Genomic DNA, 17,095 nt, shown 5'->3' on the forward strand with positions numbered 1-17,095 from the left:
TGGGGGTAAATATGGACTTGAAATGGGGGTAAATATGGACTTGAAATGGGTCTAAATATCGACTTGAAATGGGTCTAAATATCGACTTGAAATGGGTCTAAATATCGACTTGAAATGGGTCTAAATATCGACTTGAAATGGGTCTAAATATCGACTTGAAATAAGTCTAAATATCGACTTGAAATGGGGGTAAATATGGACTTGTAATGGGGGTAAATATCGACTTGAAATGGGGGTAAATATGGACTTGAAATGGGTCTAAATAACGACTTGAAATGGGTCTAAATATCGACTTGAAATGGGTCTAAATATCGACTTGAAATGGGTCTAAATATCGACTTGAAATGGGGGTAAATATGGACTTGAAATGGGTCTAAATATCGACTTGAAATGGGTCTAAATATCGACTTGAAATGGGTCTAAGTATCGACTTGAAATGGGTCTAAATATGGACTTGAAATGGGTCTAAATATCGACTTGAAATGGGTCTAAATATCGACTTGAAATGGGTCTAAATATCGACTTGAAATGGGTCTAAATATCGACTTGAAAAGGGTCTAAATATCGACTTGAAATGGGTCTAAATATCGACTTGAAATGGGTCTAAATATGGACTTGAAATGGGGGTAAATATGGACTTGAAATGGGGGTAAATATGGACTTGAAATGGGTATAAATATGGACTTGAAATGGGTCTAAATATAGACTTGAAATGGGTCTAAATATCGACTTGAAATGGGTCTAAATATCGACTTGAAATGAGTCTAAATATCGACTTGAAATGGGGGTAAATATGGACTTGAAATGGGGGTAAATATGGACTTGAAATGGGGGTAAATATCGACTTAAAATGGGGGTAAATATGGACATGAAATGGGGTAAATATGGACATGAAATGGAGGTAAATATGGACTTGAAATGGGTCTAAATATGGACTCGAATTGGGTCTAAATATGGACTTGAAATGGGTCTAAATATGGACTTGAAATGGGTCTAAATATGGACTTGAAATGGGTCTAAATATGGACTTGAAATGGGTCTAAATAAAGACTTGAAATGGGTCTAAATAAGGACTTGAAATGGGTCTAAATATGGACTTGAAATGGGTCTAAATATGGACTTGAAATGGGTCTAAATATGGACTTGAAATGGGTCTTAATATGGACTTGAAATGGGTCTAAATATGGACTTGAAATGGGTCTAAATATGGACTTGAAATGGGTCTAAATATGGACTTGAAATGGGTCTAAATATGGACTTGAAATGGGTCTAAATATGGACTTGAAATGGGTCTAAATATGGACTTGAAATGCGGGTAAATATGGACTTAAGTGCTCATTTAACTGTAAAGATTAAATAGGAAAATTGAGACTGGGTGAAAGATAAGTGTAGTTTTAATTTTAATTAAATAAGGTATCCATGAATTTAACAAAAAAAATCGTGTTTTGCTTTAATTTCACCTTAATTTTACTTACGTTTAAAGGTTTATCTCGATTAAGTTTAGTTTAAAGGCTTATCTCGATTAAGTCTAATTTAAAGGCTTATCTCGATTAAGTCTAATTTAAAGGCTTATCTCGATTAAGTCTAATTTAAAGGCTTATCTCGATTAAGTTTAGTTTAAAGGCTTATCTCGATTAAGTTTGGTTTAAAGGCTTATCTCGATTAAGTTTGGTTTAAAGGCTTATCTCGATTAGGTTTGGTTTAGAGGCTTATCTCGATTAAGTTTGGTTTAAAGGCTTGTCTCGATTAAGTTTGGTTTAAAGGCTTATCTCGTTAAGTTTAGTTTAAAGGCTTATCTCGATTAAGTTTGGTTTAAAGGCTTATCTAGATTAAGCTTAGTTTAAAGGTTTATCTCGATTAAGTTTAGTTCAAAGGTTTATCTCGATTAAGTTTAGTTCAAAGGTTTATCTCGATTAAGTTTAGTTCAAAGGTTTATCTCGATTAAGTTTGGCTTAAAGGCTTATCTCGATGAAGTTTGGTTTAGACGCTTATCTCAATTAAGTTTGGTTGAAAGGCTTATCTCGATTAAGTTTGGTTTAAAGGCTTATCTCGATTAAGTTTAAATTAAAGGTTTATCTCGATTAAGTTTAATTTAAAGGCTTATCTCGATTAAGTTTAATTTAAAGGCTTATCTCGATTAAGTCTAATTTAAAGGCTTATCTCGATTAAGTCTAATTTAAAGGCTTATCTCGATTAAGTCTAATTTAAAGGCTTATCTCGATTAAGTCTAATATAAAGGCTTATCTCGATTAAGTCTAATTTAAAGGCTTATCTCGATTAAGTCTAATTTAAAGGCTTATCTCGATTAAGTTTAGTTTAAAGGCTTATCTCGATTAAGTTTGGTTTAAAGGCTTATCTCGATTAAGTTTAATTTAAAGGTTTATCTCGATTAAGTTTAATTTAAAGGTTTATCTCGATTACGTTTAACTTAAAGGTGTATCTCGATTAAGTTTAGTTCAAAGGTTTATCTCGATTAAGTTTGGTTTAAAGGCTTATCTCGATTAGGTTTGGTTTAGAGGCTTATCTCGATTAAGTTTGGTTTAGAGGCTTATCTCGATTAAGTTTCGTTTAAAGGCTTATCTCGATTAAGTTTGGTTTAAAGGCTTATCTCGATTAAGTTTAATTTAAAGGTTTATCTCGATTAAGTTTAATTTAAAGGCTTATCACGATTTAGTTTGGTTTAGAGGCTTATCTCGATTAAGCTTAGTTTAAAGGTTTATCTCGATTAAGTTTGGTTTAAAGGCTTATCTCGATTAAGTTTGGTTTAAAGGCTTATCTCGATTAAGCTTAGTTTAAAGGTTTATCTCGATTAAGTTTGGTTTAAAGGCTTATCTCGATTAAGTTTGGTTTAAAGGCTTATCTCGATTAAGCTTAGTTTAAAGGTTTAACTCGATTAAGTTTGGTTTAAAGGCTTATCTCGATTAAGCTTAGTTTAAAGGTTTATCTCGATTAAGTTTGGTTTAAAGGCTTATCTCGATTAAGTTTGGTTTAGAGGCTTATCTCGATTAAGTTTGGTTTAAAGGCTTATCTCGATTAAGTTTGGTTTAGAGGCTTATCTCGATTAAGTTTGGTTTAGACGCTTATCTCGATTAAGTTTGGTTTAAAGGCTTATCACGATTTAGTTTGGTTTAAAGGCTTATCTCGTTTAAGTTTGGTTTAGAGGCTTATCTCGATTAAGCTTAGTTTAAAGGTTTATCTCGATTAAGTTTAGTTCAAAGGTTTATCTCGATTAAGTTTGGTTTAAAGGCTTATCTCGATCGATTAAGTTTGGTTTAGAGGCTTATCTCGATTAAGTTTGGTTTAAAGGCTTATCTCGATTAAGTTTGGTTTAAAGGCTTATCTCGATTAAGTTTGGTTTAAAGGCTTATCTCGTTAAGTTTAGTTTAAAGGCTTATCTCGATTAAGTTTGGTTTAAAGGCTTATCTAGATTAAGCTTAGTTTAAAGGTTTATCTCGATTAAGTTTAGTTCAAAGGTTTATCTCGATTAAGTTTAGTTCAAAGGTTTATCTCGATTAAGTTTAGTTCAAAGGTTTATCTCGATTAAGTTTGGCTTAAAGGCTTATCTCGATGAAGTTTGGTTTAGACGCTTATCTCAATTAAGTTTGGTTGAAAGGCTTATCTCGATTAAGTTTGGTTTAAAGGCTTATCTCGATTAAGTTTAAATTAAAGGTTTATCTCGATTAAGTTTAATTTAAAGGCTTATCTCGATTAAGTTTAATTTAAAGGCTTATCTCGATTAAGTCTAATTTAAAGGCTTATCTCGATTAAGTCTAATTTAAAGGCTTATCTCGATTAAGTCTAATTTAAAGGCTTATCTCGATTAAGTCTAATATAAAGGCTTATCTCGATTAAGTCTAATTTAAAGGCTTATCTCGATTAAGTCTAATTTAAAGGCTTATCTCGATTAAGTTTAGTTTAAAGGCTTATCTCGATTAAGTTTGGTTTAAAGGCTTATCTCGATTAAGTTTAATTTAAAGGTTTATCTCGATTAAGTTTAATTTAAAGGTTTATCTCGATTACGTTTAACTTAAAGGTGTATCTCGATTAAGTTTAGTTCAAAGGTTTATCTCGATTAAGTTTGGTTTAAAGGCTTATCTCGATTAGGTTTGGTTTAGAGGCTTATCTCGATTAAGTTTGGTTTAGAGGCTTATCTCGATTAAGTTTCGTTTAAAGGCTTATCTCGATTAAGTTTGGTTTAAAGGCTTATCTCGATTAAGTTTAATTTAAAGGTTTATCTCGATTAAGTTTAATTTAAAGGCTTATCACGATTTAGTTTGGTTTAGAGGCTTATCTCGATTAAGCTTAGTTTAAAGGTTTATCTCGATTAAGTTTGGTTTAAAGGCTTATCTCGATTAAGTTTGGTTTAAAGGCTTATCTCGATTAAGCTTAGTTTAAAGGTTTATCTCGATTAAGTTTGGTTTAAAGGCTTATCTCGATTAAGTTTGGTTTAAAGGCTTATCTCGATTAAGCTTAGTTTAAAGGTTTAACTCGATTAAGTTTGGTTTAAAGGCTTATCTCGATTAAGCTTAGTTTAAAGGTTTATCTCGATTAAGTTTGGTTTAAAGGCTTATCTCGATTAAGTTTGGTTTAGAGGCTTATCTCGATTAAGTTTGGTTTAAAGGCTTATCTCGATTAAGTTTGGTTTAGAGGCTTATCTCGATTAAGTTTGGTTTAGACGCTTATCTCGATTAAGTTTGGTTTAAAGGCTTATCACGATTTAGTTTGGTTTAAAGGCTTATCTCGTTTAAGTTTGGTTTAGAGGCTTATCTCGATTAAGCTTAGTTTAAAGGTTTATCTCGATTAAGTTTAGTTCAAAGGTTTATCTCGATTAAGTTTGGTTTAAAGGCTTATCTCGATCGATTAAGTTTGGTTTAGAGGCTTATCTCGATTAAGTTTGGTTTAAAGGCTTATCTCGATTAAGTTTGGTTTAAAGGCTTATCTCGATTAAGTTTGGTTTAAAGGCTTATCTCGATTAAGCTTAGTTTAAAGGTTTATCTCGATTAAGTTTAGTTCAAAGGTTTATCTCGATTAAGTTTGGTTTAGAGGCTTATCTCGATCGATTAAGTTTGGTTTAGAGGCTTATCTCGATTAAGTTTGGTTTAAAGGCTTATCTCGATTAAGTTTGGTTTAAAGGCTTATCTCGATTAAGTTTGGTTTAAAGGCTTATCTCGATTAAGTTTGGTTTAAAGGCTTATCTCGATTAAGTTTAATTTAAAGGTTTATCTCGATTAAGTTTAATTTAAAGGTTTATCTCGATTAAGTTTAATTTAAAGGTTTATCTCGATTAAGTTTAATTTGAAGGTGTATCTCGATTAAGTTTAGTTCAAAGGTTTATCTCGATTAAGTTTGGTTTAAAGGCTTATCTCAATTAGGTTTGGTTTAGAGGCTTATCTCGATTAAGTTTGGTTTAGAGGCTTATCTCGATTAAGTTTGGTTTAAAGGCTTATCTCGATTAAGTTTGGTTTAAAGGCTTATCTCGATTAAGTTTGGTTTAAAGGCTTATCTCGATTAAGTTTGGTTTAAAGGCTTATCTCGATTAAGTTTGGTTTAAAGGCTTATCTCGATTAAGTTTAATTTAAAGGTTTATCTCGATTAAGTTTAATTTAAAGGTTTATCTCGATTAAGTTTAATTTAAAGGTTTATCTCGATTAAGTTTAATTTGAAGGTGTATCTCGATTAAGTTTAGTTCAAAGGTTTATCTCGATTAAGTTTGGTTTAAAGGCTTATCTCAATTAGGTTTGGTTTAGAGGCTTATCTCGATTAAGTTTGGTTTAGAGGCTTATCTCGATTAAGTTTGGTTTAAAGGCTTATCTCGATAAAGTTTGGTTTAAAGGCTTATCTCGATCGATTAAGTTTGGTTTAGAGGCTTATCTCGATTAAGTTTGGTTTAAAGGCTTATCTCGATTAAGTTTGGTTTAAAGGCTTATCTCGATTAAGTTTGGTTTAAAGGTTTATCTCGATTAAGTTTAATTTAAAGGTTTATCTCGATTAAGTTTAATTTAAAGGTTTATCTCGATTAAGTTTAATTTAAAGGTGTATCTCGATTAAGTTTAATTTAAAGGTTTATCCGGATTAAGTTTAATTAAAGGTTTATCCGGATTAAGTTTAATTAAAAGTTTATCCTGATTAAGTTTAATTAATGGTTTATCTTGATTAAGTTTAATTAAAGGTTTATCTTGATTAAGTTTAATTAAAGGTTTATCTTGATTAAGTGTGAAATAGAAATACGAGGCTTTATCAACACCTATACAGTTTAAATATTAATTAAGTTGTCCATTTAAAATCTATTCGAGTTTTTATCCAAAATATGTATATTTTATGTTTAAATTCACCCTAATTATACTTAATTATGTTGAAATTAATGAAGGATTGTGGTTTGGCAGTATTGATTTAGCTTATAAATTGAGCTTCAAAAAATTATTAACCTTAATTTTAATGTTTAGTTGAGTTTTTGATTAGTTCCAACACATTGCGTTCAATTTTTATCATGCCCCGTGCTAAATTTGCGGTAAAGTGAAGATTAACAATTAAATATGTTGTACCGGGGAGCTCGTTACAACGGATTGTACTACAAAGGTTACAATGTTAATGAATGATGTGATTCCATAGTTTCGCTTAAATACCAGTAATTAAATCAAATACCTAAACAATTCATAGCAATTCTGACATATAAACAAACGGCAATGAGGACTGTGGAAATAGCGAATGTAACCCTCTGTTTCCCACGTGGTTACATTGAAAAGATCTGCACATGGAATTTATTTGAATAATTACGTAAAGACAATGTTCTTCTGGATTAACCAGCACCACTGTTACTTATATTTCTAAATTAAACAATCCACTCTTGGTAACAAATAATTTATAAAACGTAATATCATATACCAGGAGAAAAATTGTTTTAACGAATCGTTTCCAACGTGGTTACGTTGAGAGAATCTGTGCTGATGTAAACATGGAAATTCCTCTACATTGGTTCAGTTTAAGGAAATATATTACACACCTTCACAATTAGTACCATTTTAGTGAGATTAACAAATAATGAAACCCTGTATACCTCATACGTAACCCTCCGTTTCCAACGTGGTTACGTTGAGAGAATCTGTGCAGATGTAAACATGGAAATTCCTCTACATTGGTTTAGTTTAAGGAAATATAATATCACACATCTTCACAATTAGTAGCATTTTAGTGAGATTAACAAATAATGAAACCCTGTATACCGGGGAACACTATTTTACCCCGAAAATATTTTTGCCGAACTTTTGCCGAATTACCCCAAAATCTAAAATAGTAGAAATCTCCCATGCATCGTCTGCTAAAACATCCTAAATGACTTATGGCTTCGCCTTCGGCTATTCGGGGTAAAATAGTGTCCGTTTCGGCACTTTTCGGCAAAAAAGAGTGGGGTAAAATATAAAAATACGGGGGGCTACACTAAACGTCGAAATTAAATCAAGTTAATCCTTTAAATGCATTTCAGAAACTAAATAAGCCTAACTAAGCTACCCTGTCTTGCCCCAACGACACTTATAGGGATTTTTCGGCAAATATCAAAAACTCAACTAAACATTGACATTAATATGAATTGTTTATTGAATCTCAATTTATAAGCTAAATCTACTCTGCCGAACCACAATCCAACGTTAATTTTAACTTAATTAAGCATAATTAACGTAAAATTCGACCAAAAACATAAATTTTTGGGACAAAAATTAAAATAACTTTTAATTGAACTACATAATTAAGATTAAAACAAAGCTAGAAGCTGGTAAAGCTCCTTTTTTACTATTTGACACTTAAGTTAATTTATATTATCTTTTAAAAACATTAATATTCAGGAAATTCTAAAGTTTGGGGTAAAATAGGGTTTTTTCGGCAAGGATTTAATTTTCAATTAAACAATGATATTAATGTGAATTGATTATTGAATCTGATTTTATAAGCTAAATCTACTCTGCCGAACCACAATCCAACGTTAATTTCAACTTAATTAAGCATAATTAACGAAAAATTCGACCAAAAACATACATTTTAGGGACAAAAATTAACTTTTAATTGATCTACATAATTGAGATTAAAACTAGGCGAGAAGTTGGTAAATCCCCTTTTTTCCTATTTAACACTGAAATTAATTTTTATTATTTTTAAAAACATTAATAAGCGGGAAATTCCAAAGTTTGGGGTAAAATAGGGATGTTTCGGCAAAATATTACGGGGAGAAATGAAAAAATATGCCGAGTCGTTGAAGAAGTGCGAAATTCCAAGTTTGGGGTAAAATAGGGATTATTCGGCAAGGATTGTATTTTGAATTAAACATTGACATTTATGTGAATTTTTTATTGAATCTCAATTTATAAGCTAAATCTACTCTGCCGAACCACAATCCAACGTTAATTTCAACTTAATTAAGTATAATTAACGTAAAATGCGACCAAAAACGTACATTTTTGGGACAAAAATTAAAATAACTTTTAATTGATCTACATAACTAAGATTAAAACTAAGCTAGAAGCTGGTAAATCCCCTTTTTTCCTATTTGACACTTAAATTAATTTATATTATCTTTATAATACATTAATATTCAGGAAATTCAAAAGTTTGGGGTAAAATAGGGTTTTTTTGGCAAGGATTGAATTTTCAATAAAACATTGATATTAATGTGAATTGTTAATTGAATCTCAATTTATTATCTAAATCTACTCTGCCGAACCACAATCCAGCATTAATTTCCACATAATTAAATATAATTAATATAAAATTAGACCAAAAACGTACATTTTTGGGACAAAAATTAAAATAACTTTTAATTAAACTACAAAATTAAGATTAAAACTAAGCTATAAGCTGGTAAATCCCTTTTTTACTATTAAACACTGAAATTAATTTATATTATCTTTATAATACATTAATATTGAGGAAATTCAAAAGTTTGGGGTAAAACAAGGGTTTTTCGGCAATATATTATGGGGTGAAACACTATTTTACCCCGAAGTTATTTTTGCCAAACTTTTGCCGAATTACCCCAAATTCTAAAATAGTAGATATTCTCCCATGCATCGTCTGCTAAAACATTCTAAATGACTTATGGAAACAAACTGCAAGTGTTTATTAAACTCAGGTCACGTGTCACCAAAGAGCCGCTATGGAACAGTTTACCCGTCATTTTCTACTCTGAAAAATTGGTTGCTGTAATTTTCACCAACAGCCGGGAGTGTGGCGTACTCCTGTAAGCTAAGCTTCTGGGAGGCAAAGTTTGAGGGAATAAGACACATGTCGGCGATCCTACCCTATAGGTGCCGACTGCCCCGTGTCCGCCGGAGGTGACTTGACCCCCACACCCCATCCGTCACCTCCCAAGTAAACCTCATTTCCTTCCCCTGCTTACACACATAATGAAACCTGACTAATCACATCCTTGCCGAGGTCCTCTGACCCGCTTGCATTGAAACCTCCAAAAAAAAAAAAAAAAGAACATTTCACCAACATGGAAAGTTATGTAGAATTAGAACCCTTTGAAGAATGGCGCAAACATCCTCTTCTGTTAGATTTAGTTATTTATTATATTGAAAAATGTAGCGGATTTAATCGAGATGGTGCCTTAAGACTTCATTAATAAAAGGCTGTTTCTATTTAGGCCCAAGTTTTGGACTTAAAAAAGCCAGGAACACTATTTAGGACCACCCTCTCTTAATAAAAATCAATATTTTACTTTGAACAATTGAATTTATTCTAAAGACATGTAAAATTATCAAAAGAAAAGAACTAAATTTTGTACAAAAATTACAGACAATTAAAAATATAAACAAACAAATGAATTAATAAAAGTGATAAATAAAAATAACTAAAATCATGGCGTTGCTTTTGCCTCCTCTTCATGTTTAAGAAAAGACATAAGAGATTCAGATCTGATTGGGCAATGGGACATGAGAGCCTGTCATATTTGAAACTGTGATTTCAGGACCAGTTAGGGTTAAATTATCCGCCATTAAATCTTCTTCATCCTAATTGGTGGAAATACAGTGTAATTTTACTAATTTTATTGTTAAGCTGCTAAAAAAAACCAACTTACCCAATTGTTCCTTTCATCTTGTTCTTTAACGGGAGTTGACTGACAACTAAAAGAAAAATAAAATAAAATTAACTTATAGATTTAACAGATTTACAATACAATTAAATAATTTATACAAACTTAGGACTGAAATTTGACAATCTAGATGCGGTATTTGATGCCATGCCTGACTTGGGCGTATAATTTTCTTTCAATAAATCTCCCCATCTTGTTTGAATTTCATTTGATGTTGATTCAGAAGGGTCAGCTTCGGTAGTTGTTGAATTAACTAATTTCATAAAAATCGTTTTCAGTCCTTCTTCTTCCGTTGGGTCACTACTCTTATAATCGTTTATGAATCTTCCCCGAAACATTTTTGCTGCATTTTCTTGACTTCTTGAACTAACGCCCAATTCCTTCGCTATTTCTCGAAAATGAACAATTTTGTGAATCTGATCGAGGGGCACTTGTAAATTTAGGTACCGTTGGTACAAGCACCTTGCTATCATCTTATTTCCTATTTTCTTATGTCCGGCTTCGAAAACCATATTAGCTCCTGTTAAAACTTAAACAACCTTCTCTAAATGGCCTAGCAGCTAAAATAATTTGATAACATACGAAACGCCTATCATTTCAACTCGGTAAAGGGGGGACCTTTTTTATCGCTTTTATCTATAAAGGTTTCACTAAATTTCGTTATTGATTTTTATGTGATTATAAATCGATGAAAAAACTGTCTGACCATTTCATAATGCCTTTAAAAAAACCCTGATAAAACAGATTTTTTTATCTCACTCTTTACCATTCCGAGTGACGATGACGTCATGGAGAGGTATTACACTGGGCGTGTCTGTGTGTATATTTGTGTATGTATGTCGATTTCGAGAATGATGATTTCTTCGAATGACCGACCCTTCGTGCTATGCTCAATCCCTTGGGTTATAGTCAATTAACTAACACATTTTGTTAGGTCTCAATACTAGTTTTATTTTATCAGCGATCATCGATTTTCAGTATATTTTATTCTCCTTATAGAGCCGAATACTCAAACCTAACTGTATATTTTTAATAGAAAGTAAAATGCATCCTATGAAAAACATTAACATGTACAAAAATGGGCCAAGCCTCGCCTCGTGCCCTTTCCGCTGTAAAACGTTCTGAGATCCCATGTAGAGCCAAGTCTGCCTTTTGATCTCATTCAATCGCCAATTGAACAATTATGTTATAAATTAAGTCCTTTTCCTAGTTAATAACCAATATTCTTTGACTCTATCATTATTATAAATCTTTGTTCGTATCAAAAATATCGTGACTTGGCAATCGCAGGTAAGTAATATTAAAAGGAAGTCGAGGGGAAATTCACTAAATCGTTGCCGATTTTAAAATAATCGAAGGGATATTCACTAAATCGTTTATGGTCGAGGGGATATGTACAAGTTTATAAGAAGAGTCATGCATAACCTTATATACACGCGCTTGCCAAGTCACGATATTTTTGATACGAACAAAGATGTATAATAATGATAGAGTCAAAGAATATTGGTTATTAACTAGGAAAAGGACTTAATTTATAACATAATTGTTCAATTGGCGATTGAATGAGATCAAAAGGCAGACTTGGCTCTACATGGGATCTCAGAACGTTTTACAGCGGAAAGGGCACGAGGCGAGGCTTGGCCCATTTTTGTACATGTTAATGTTTTTCATAGGATCTCACTTCTTTTTGTAGACCCTCTCGTTATACTTCGGTAGTTATATTAAAACAAGACCCTCTCGTGGTACTTCGTTTGCCAATATAATCGCTAACGTTTGTCCATATTTACGCTGAATTACCCCTTTCGACCCGCAGAGAATATGTAATAAAGATTGTACGCGATATCCTATAAATAAAGAACTAAAGAACAATTTTATAAAAATTTCGGGATGTTTTAATTTTTCTGTGCTTTATAAAATAAATGAAAACTAAATCCTGAATTTTAAGTTTCTATCTCCTCTAGAAGTACCTTAGAATTTTGATGATCGGTGAGTGAGTGAGTGAGTGAGTGACAAAATAAGGTAAATTTCACCTGCGATATTTCGAAAAGTATATAGGGTAGGAACTTGAAATTTGGAAACTAGAGCTAGGATTGACAGTCCTCGCGGCAAGCAAAATTTCAGACTTTTACCTCTAACCATCACGAAGTTACAGTGGGTTTAAAAGTGCCACGAGTTGCTTCGAGAAAAGGATGTCAGTGCTCGACTTGGCTGGGAGCACGGCAGTGCTCCCAGATATGCGTAATGTTATGCAGATATTTCACAATAAAATACTTTTACTAAAGGTATTTTGGTGAAAAAACTAAGATAAGCAATTTTTTAAAATATTCAATGTTTAATAATCATGTCTACAAAAGTCAAAATTTGAATTTCTGTTACTTCCGGCAATTATCTCTTACTTTTTCTCATCTTTGTCGCAAAGACAGTTTTTATTAATCAAAAATGTCTTGATTAGAATCAAGACCTAAAAAGTATCGATAAGTCTGAGGTTATCACTTGTCTGAAGGATCAGATATTAATTTTTCTATTTAATTGAAACTTAAATGCATGCTTAAGAAAAAACAACGTTCCATTACCGTTTTCCGTTGAAATAAATTATTTTACTGGTAATCAATTTCAAAAATTTACTTATCTCGGCTTTTCGACCACAATTCCATTCCCCGAAAACATTTTATCATTACATTAATTACTTTTGGGAGAGTACGTGTATGGTTTTGCGTTTTAAAAGGTTCCTAAAGACGTTACATCCCCATTCGTGACCGGCACGCTTCGCAGTGGAACATTTTAATTATTCTAAAACCAATGGCGCCAAATTCAATAGGGACAGTTAGATTTTTACTCGCGGTTTTGCAAAATGATGTAATATCAAGTGTACTTTAGTCAACCGTCGTATTGTTCTTTCACATAGTTCAGGGCATGATCAGTGTTACTGCCCAATTTCTCTCTCTAGTTTCTAACAATGGTTAGAGACTATTTGATATGGCACGGACAACGTTATATACATTTGTAAATTTTAAGTAGCACAAAAGGAAAAAAATCCAATTTTTTTATATTTTGGTTTGAAATAAATAAACTCATGATAGTAGTTATAACGAACAAAAAGTCAAGGGAATGGCACCGGTAATGAGCAGCAGAAAGAGAGGAAAGTTTGCTTCAAGTTAGCAGAGGGACATGGTAGTGAAAATGGTAATCTTGAATTTTGTTCGTTCAAACCTTAATATATCATGAAAAATTCAAGTGAGGAGGCGGCACTACCTAGAAAGATTGATTTTGGCAGATAACAGCGAAAAATTATGTTCTACACACACTGGGACTATGAGAGAGTTTCAAGGCCGAGGTCGCACATGATGAAATAGTTTGCTCAGGTCCTGTTAGTCTCGAAAGGGTTATATAGTGCTTGTAACTTTTAAAAGGTTCTTGTCATGGCTAAACAGACCGCTATTACAGTTTTTTATTGTTTTATAGGTTATTTTGACACGTTATCTCCCAAAAGTAATTAATGTAATGATAAAATGTTTTCGGGTAATGGAATTGTGGTCGAAAAGCCGAGATAAGTAAATTTTTGAAATTGATTACCAGTAAAATAATTTATTTCAACGGAAAACGGTAATGGAACGTTGTTTTTTCTTAAGCATGCATTTAAGTTTCAATTAAATAGAAAAATTAATATCTGATCCTTCAGACAAGTGATAACCTCAGACTTATCGATACTTTTTAGGTCTTGATTCTAATCAAGACATTTTTGATTAATATCTGTTCCTTCAGTCTTCATTTTAATTAAGAATGTTAAGAAACAGTTTTACATTTTCAAAATCTGCACTAAGCAGAAACATATATAAAGGGGACCATAAATTTAGCTCAATCAAACATTTATTTATAATAATACTTCAAAAAAAACGTAAATCAATAAAAGTTTGTATTCTTATTGTAATTAACATAATACAATTTTTTACAATGACCAGTTTAAAAATTGCCTGGTCCAGTTCAAAAATTAAATCGGAGAGGGGTCAGTGGTCCACGAGACTACTGAGAAAGTTCAAGGGTACCATTAAAATTCTAATATTTTAATTATCCACTTCTTTGGTTTAGCAGACGACGTGCAGGAAAGTCGCTGGCCTAATGTCTAGTTTAAAAAATCCTTATTTGGTCACGGACCAGAAAACTCACGTAAACGCGAAGCGAATGTCGAAAACTACGTATTTTCCGACTGAGGAGAGGCGAAATAGCCCGGCCTCCTTTTACGTCCCCCCTAACCGAAAGGTTAGTGGTTCGAGCCCAGCCAGGAGCGGTGTTGTGAAGTCTCTGATGTAACGTAAAAAGTCAAAGTTTTGCCAAAATACGTGACGATTATTGTTCTTCATAGCTTCCGTGGTGCAATGGTTAGCGCGTTCGGCTGTTAATCGAAAGTTTGGTGGTTCAAGCCCAGCCAGAAGCGGTGTTGTGAAGTCTCTTATGTAACGAAAAAAGTCAAAGTTTTGCCAAAATACGTGACGATTGTCGTTCTTCAAAGCTTCCGTGGTGCAATGGTTAGCGCGTACAGCTGTTAACCGAAAGGTTGGTGGTTCGAGCCCAGCCAGGAGCGGTGTTGTGAAGTCTCTGATGTGACGTAAAAATCAAAGTTCTGCCAAAATACGTGACGATAATTGTTTTCAAAGCTTTTGTGCTGCAATGGTTAGCGCGTTCGGCTGTAAACCGAAGGGTTGTTGGTTTTAGTCCACCCTGGAGCGTTGTTGTGAAGTCTTATAAATAACGTAAAAATTCAAAGTTTTTCTACAATACCTGAAGATAATTTAATTTCAAAGCTTCCGTGGCGCAATGGTTAGCGCGTTCGGCTGTTAATCGAAAGTTTGGTGGTTCGAGCCCAGCCAGAAGCGGGGTTGTGAAGTCTCTGATGTAACGTAAAAAATCAAAGTTTCGCCAAAATATGTGACGATAATTGTTTTTCAAAGCTTCCGTGGCGCAATGGTTAGCGCGTTCGGGTTTTAACCGAAAGGTTGGTGGTTCGAGCCCAGCCAGGAGCGGTGTTGTGAAGTCTCTGATGTGACGTAAAAAGTCAAAGTTTGGCCAAAATACGTGACGATAATTGTTTTCAAAGCTTTTGTGCTGCAATGGTTAGCGCGTTCGGCTGTTAATCGGAAGTTTGGTGGTTCAAGCCCAGCCAGAAGCGGTGTTGTGAAGTCTCTTATGTAACGAAAAAAGTCAAAGTTTTGCCAAAATTCGCGACGATAATTGTTTTTCAAAGCTTCCGTGGTGCAATGATTAGCGCGTTCGGCTGTAAACCGAAGGGTTGTTGGTTTTAGTCCACCCGGGAGCGTTGTTGTGAAGTCTTATAAATAACGTAAAAATTCAAAGTTTTTCCACAATACCTGAAGATCATTTAATTTCAAAGCTTCCGTGGCGCAATGGTTAGCGCGTACAGCTGTTAACCGAAAGGTTGGTGGTTCGAGCCCAGCCAGAAGCGGGGTTGTGAAGTCTCTGATGTAACGTAAAAAATCAAAGTTTCGCCAAAATATGTGACGATAATTGTTTTTCAAAGCTTCCGTGGCGCAATGGTTAGCGCGTTCAGCTGTTAATCGAAAGTTTGGTGGTTCAAGCCCAGCCAGAAGCGGTGTTGTGAAGTCTCTTATGTAACGAAAAAAGTAGAAGTTTTGCCAAAATTAGCGACGATAATTGTTTTTCGAAGCTTCCGTGGTGCAATGGTTAGCGCGTTCGGCTGTAAACCGAAAGGTTGTTGGTTTTAGTCCACCCGGGAGCGTTGTTGTGAAGACTTATAAATAACGCAAAAATTCAAAGTTTTTCTACAATACCTGAAGATCATTTAACTTCAAAGCTTCCGTGGCGGAATGGTTAGCGCGTACAACTGTTAGCCGAAAGGTTGGTGGTTCGAGCCCAGCCAGAAGCGGTGTTGTGAAGTCTCTGATGTAACGTAAAAAATCAAAGTTTTGCCAAAATATGTGACGATAATAGTTTTTCAAACCTTCCGTGGCGCAATGGTTAGCGCGTTCGGCTTCTAACCGAAAGGTTGGTGGTTCGAGCCCAGCCAGGAGCGGTGTTGTGAAGTCTCTGATGTAACGTAAAAAGTCAAAGTTTTGCCAAAATACGTGACGATTATCGTTCTTCAAAGCTTCCGTGGTGCAATGGTTAGCGCGTTCGGCTGTTAATCGAAAGTTTGGTGGTTCAAGCCCAGCCAGAAGCGGTGTTGTGAAGTCTCTTATGTAACGAAAAAAGTCAAAGTTTTGCCAAAATACGTGACGATTATCGTTCTTCAAAGCTTCCGTGGTGCAATGGTTAGCGCGTACAGCTGTTAACCGAAAGGTTGGTGGTTCGAGCCCAGCCAGGAGCGGTGTTGTGAAGTCTCTGATGTGACGTAAAAATCAAAGTTTTGCCAAAATACGTGACGATAATTGTTTTCAAAGCTTTTGTGCTGCAATGGTTAGCGCGTTCGGCTGTAAACCGAAGGGTTGTTGGTTTTAGTCCACCCTGGAGCGTTGTTGTGAAGTCTTATAAATAACGTAAAAATTCAAAGTTTTTCCACAATACCTGAAGATCATTTAATTTCAAAGCTTCCATGGCGCAATGGTTAGCGCGTTCGGCTGTTAATCGAAAGTTTGGTGGTTCGAGCCCAGCCAGAAGCGGGGTTGTGAAGTCTCTGATGTAATCGTCACGTATTTTGGCAAAACTTTGACATTTTACGTCACATCAGAGACTTCACAACACCGCTCCTGGCTGGGCTCGAACCACCAACCTTTCGGTTAAGAGCCGAACGCGCTAACCATTGCACCACGGAAGCTTCGAAGAACAATAATCGTCACGTATTTTGGCAAAACTTTGACATTTTACGTCACATCAGAGACTTCACAACACCGCTCCTGGCTGGGTGGCACCCTTGTTATTCTTAAGTTTATCTCTAAAGTGTCGGGGATAGGGGGAGGGTACCTCTCTATCTGTGGGGTCGGATACTTTTGAATTTTTATCTGTGGGGTCGGACACTTCTGATTTTTTTATTTTAGATTT

General features: G+C 34.1%; 1 protein-coding gene, 1 long non-coding RNA gene and 3 other non-coding genes across 5 annotated transcripts; 2 read left to right on the forward strand and 3 right to left on the reverse strand.

The window, feature by feature from the left end:
- Positions 1 to 6,881: 6,881 nt before the first annotated feature.
- Positions 6,882 to 7,222, reverse strand: LOC149643662 (uncharacterized). The gene is made up of 2 exons (XR_016372042.1): positions 7,055 to 7,222; positions 6,882 to 6,964 (listed from the first exon to the last, which is right to left on the reverse strand). It is a non-coding gene; the product is annotated as an uncharacterized LOC149643662 (long non-coding RNA).
- A 2,481-nt stretch (positions 7,223 to 9,703) lies between these two features.
- Positions 9,704 to 10,783, reverse strand: LOC149643663 (uncharacterized). Its single transcript, XM_089850501.1, has 2 exons — positions 10,190 to 10,783; positions 9,704 to 10,115 (listed from the first exon to the last, which is right to left on the reverse strand). The coding sequence occupies exons 1-2, from the start codon at positions 10,594 to 10,596 to the stop codon at positions 10,043 to 10,045; spliced, it is 480 nt and encodes a 159-aa protein (XP_089706627.1). The 5' UTR covers positions 10,597 to 10,783; the 3' UTR covers positions 9,704 to 10,042.
- A 4,980-nt stretch (positions 10,784 to 15,763) lies between these two features.
- TRNAY-GUA (transfer RNA tyrosine (anticodon GUA)) lies at positions 15,764 to 15,836 on the forward strand. The gene has a single exon. It is a non-coding gene; the product is annotated as a tRNA-Tyr (tRNA).
- A 221-nt stretch (positions 15,837 to 16,057) lies between these two features.
- On the forward strand, positions 16,058 to 16,130 carry TRNAR-UCU (transfer RNA arginine (anticodon UCU)). Its single transcript has one exon. It is a non-coding gene; the product is annotated as a tRNA-Arg (tRNA).
- A 668-nt stretch (positions 16,131 to 16,798) lies between these two features.
- On the reverse strand, positions 16,799 to 16,871 carry TRNAK-CUU (transfer RNA lysine (anticodon CUU)). The gene has a single exon. It is a non-coding gene; the product is annotated as a tRNA-Lys (tRNA).
- Positions 16,872 to 17,095: the final 224 nt, after the last annotated feature.

Source organism: Phalangium opilio, unplaced genomic scaffold (genome assembly GCF_054372755.1).
Source record: "Phalangium opilio isolate 3A_F unplaced genomic scaffold, DU_Popi_V2 ptg000091l_1, whole genome shotgun sequence".
Taxonomy (NCBI): Eukaryota; Metazoa; Arthropoda; class Arachnida; order Opiliones; family Phalangiidae; genus Phalangium; species Phalangium opilio.

Excerpts from the sequence above, each read along its gene's own strand:
- LOC149643663 (XM_089850501.1), bottom strand. The coding sequence starts at position 10,596 with ATGGTTTTCGAAGCCGGACATAAGAAAATAGGAAATAAGATGATAGCA. Across the intron at positions 10,116-10,189 it reads TTGTCAAATTTCAGTCCTAA|TTGTCAGTCAACTCCCGTTA; the intron begins GTTTGTATAAAT and ends TTTTTCTTTTAG.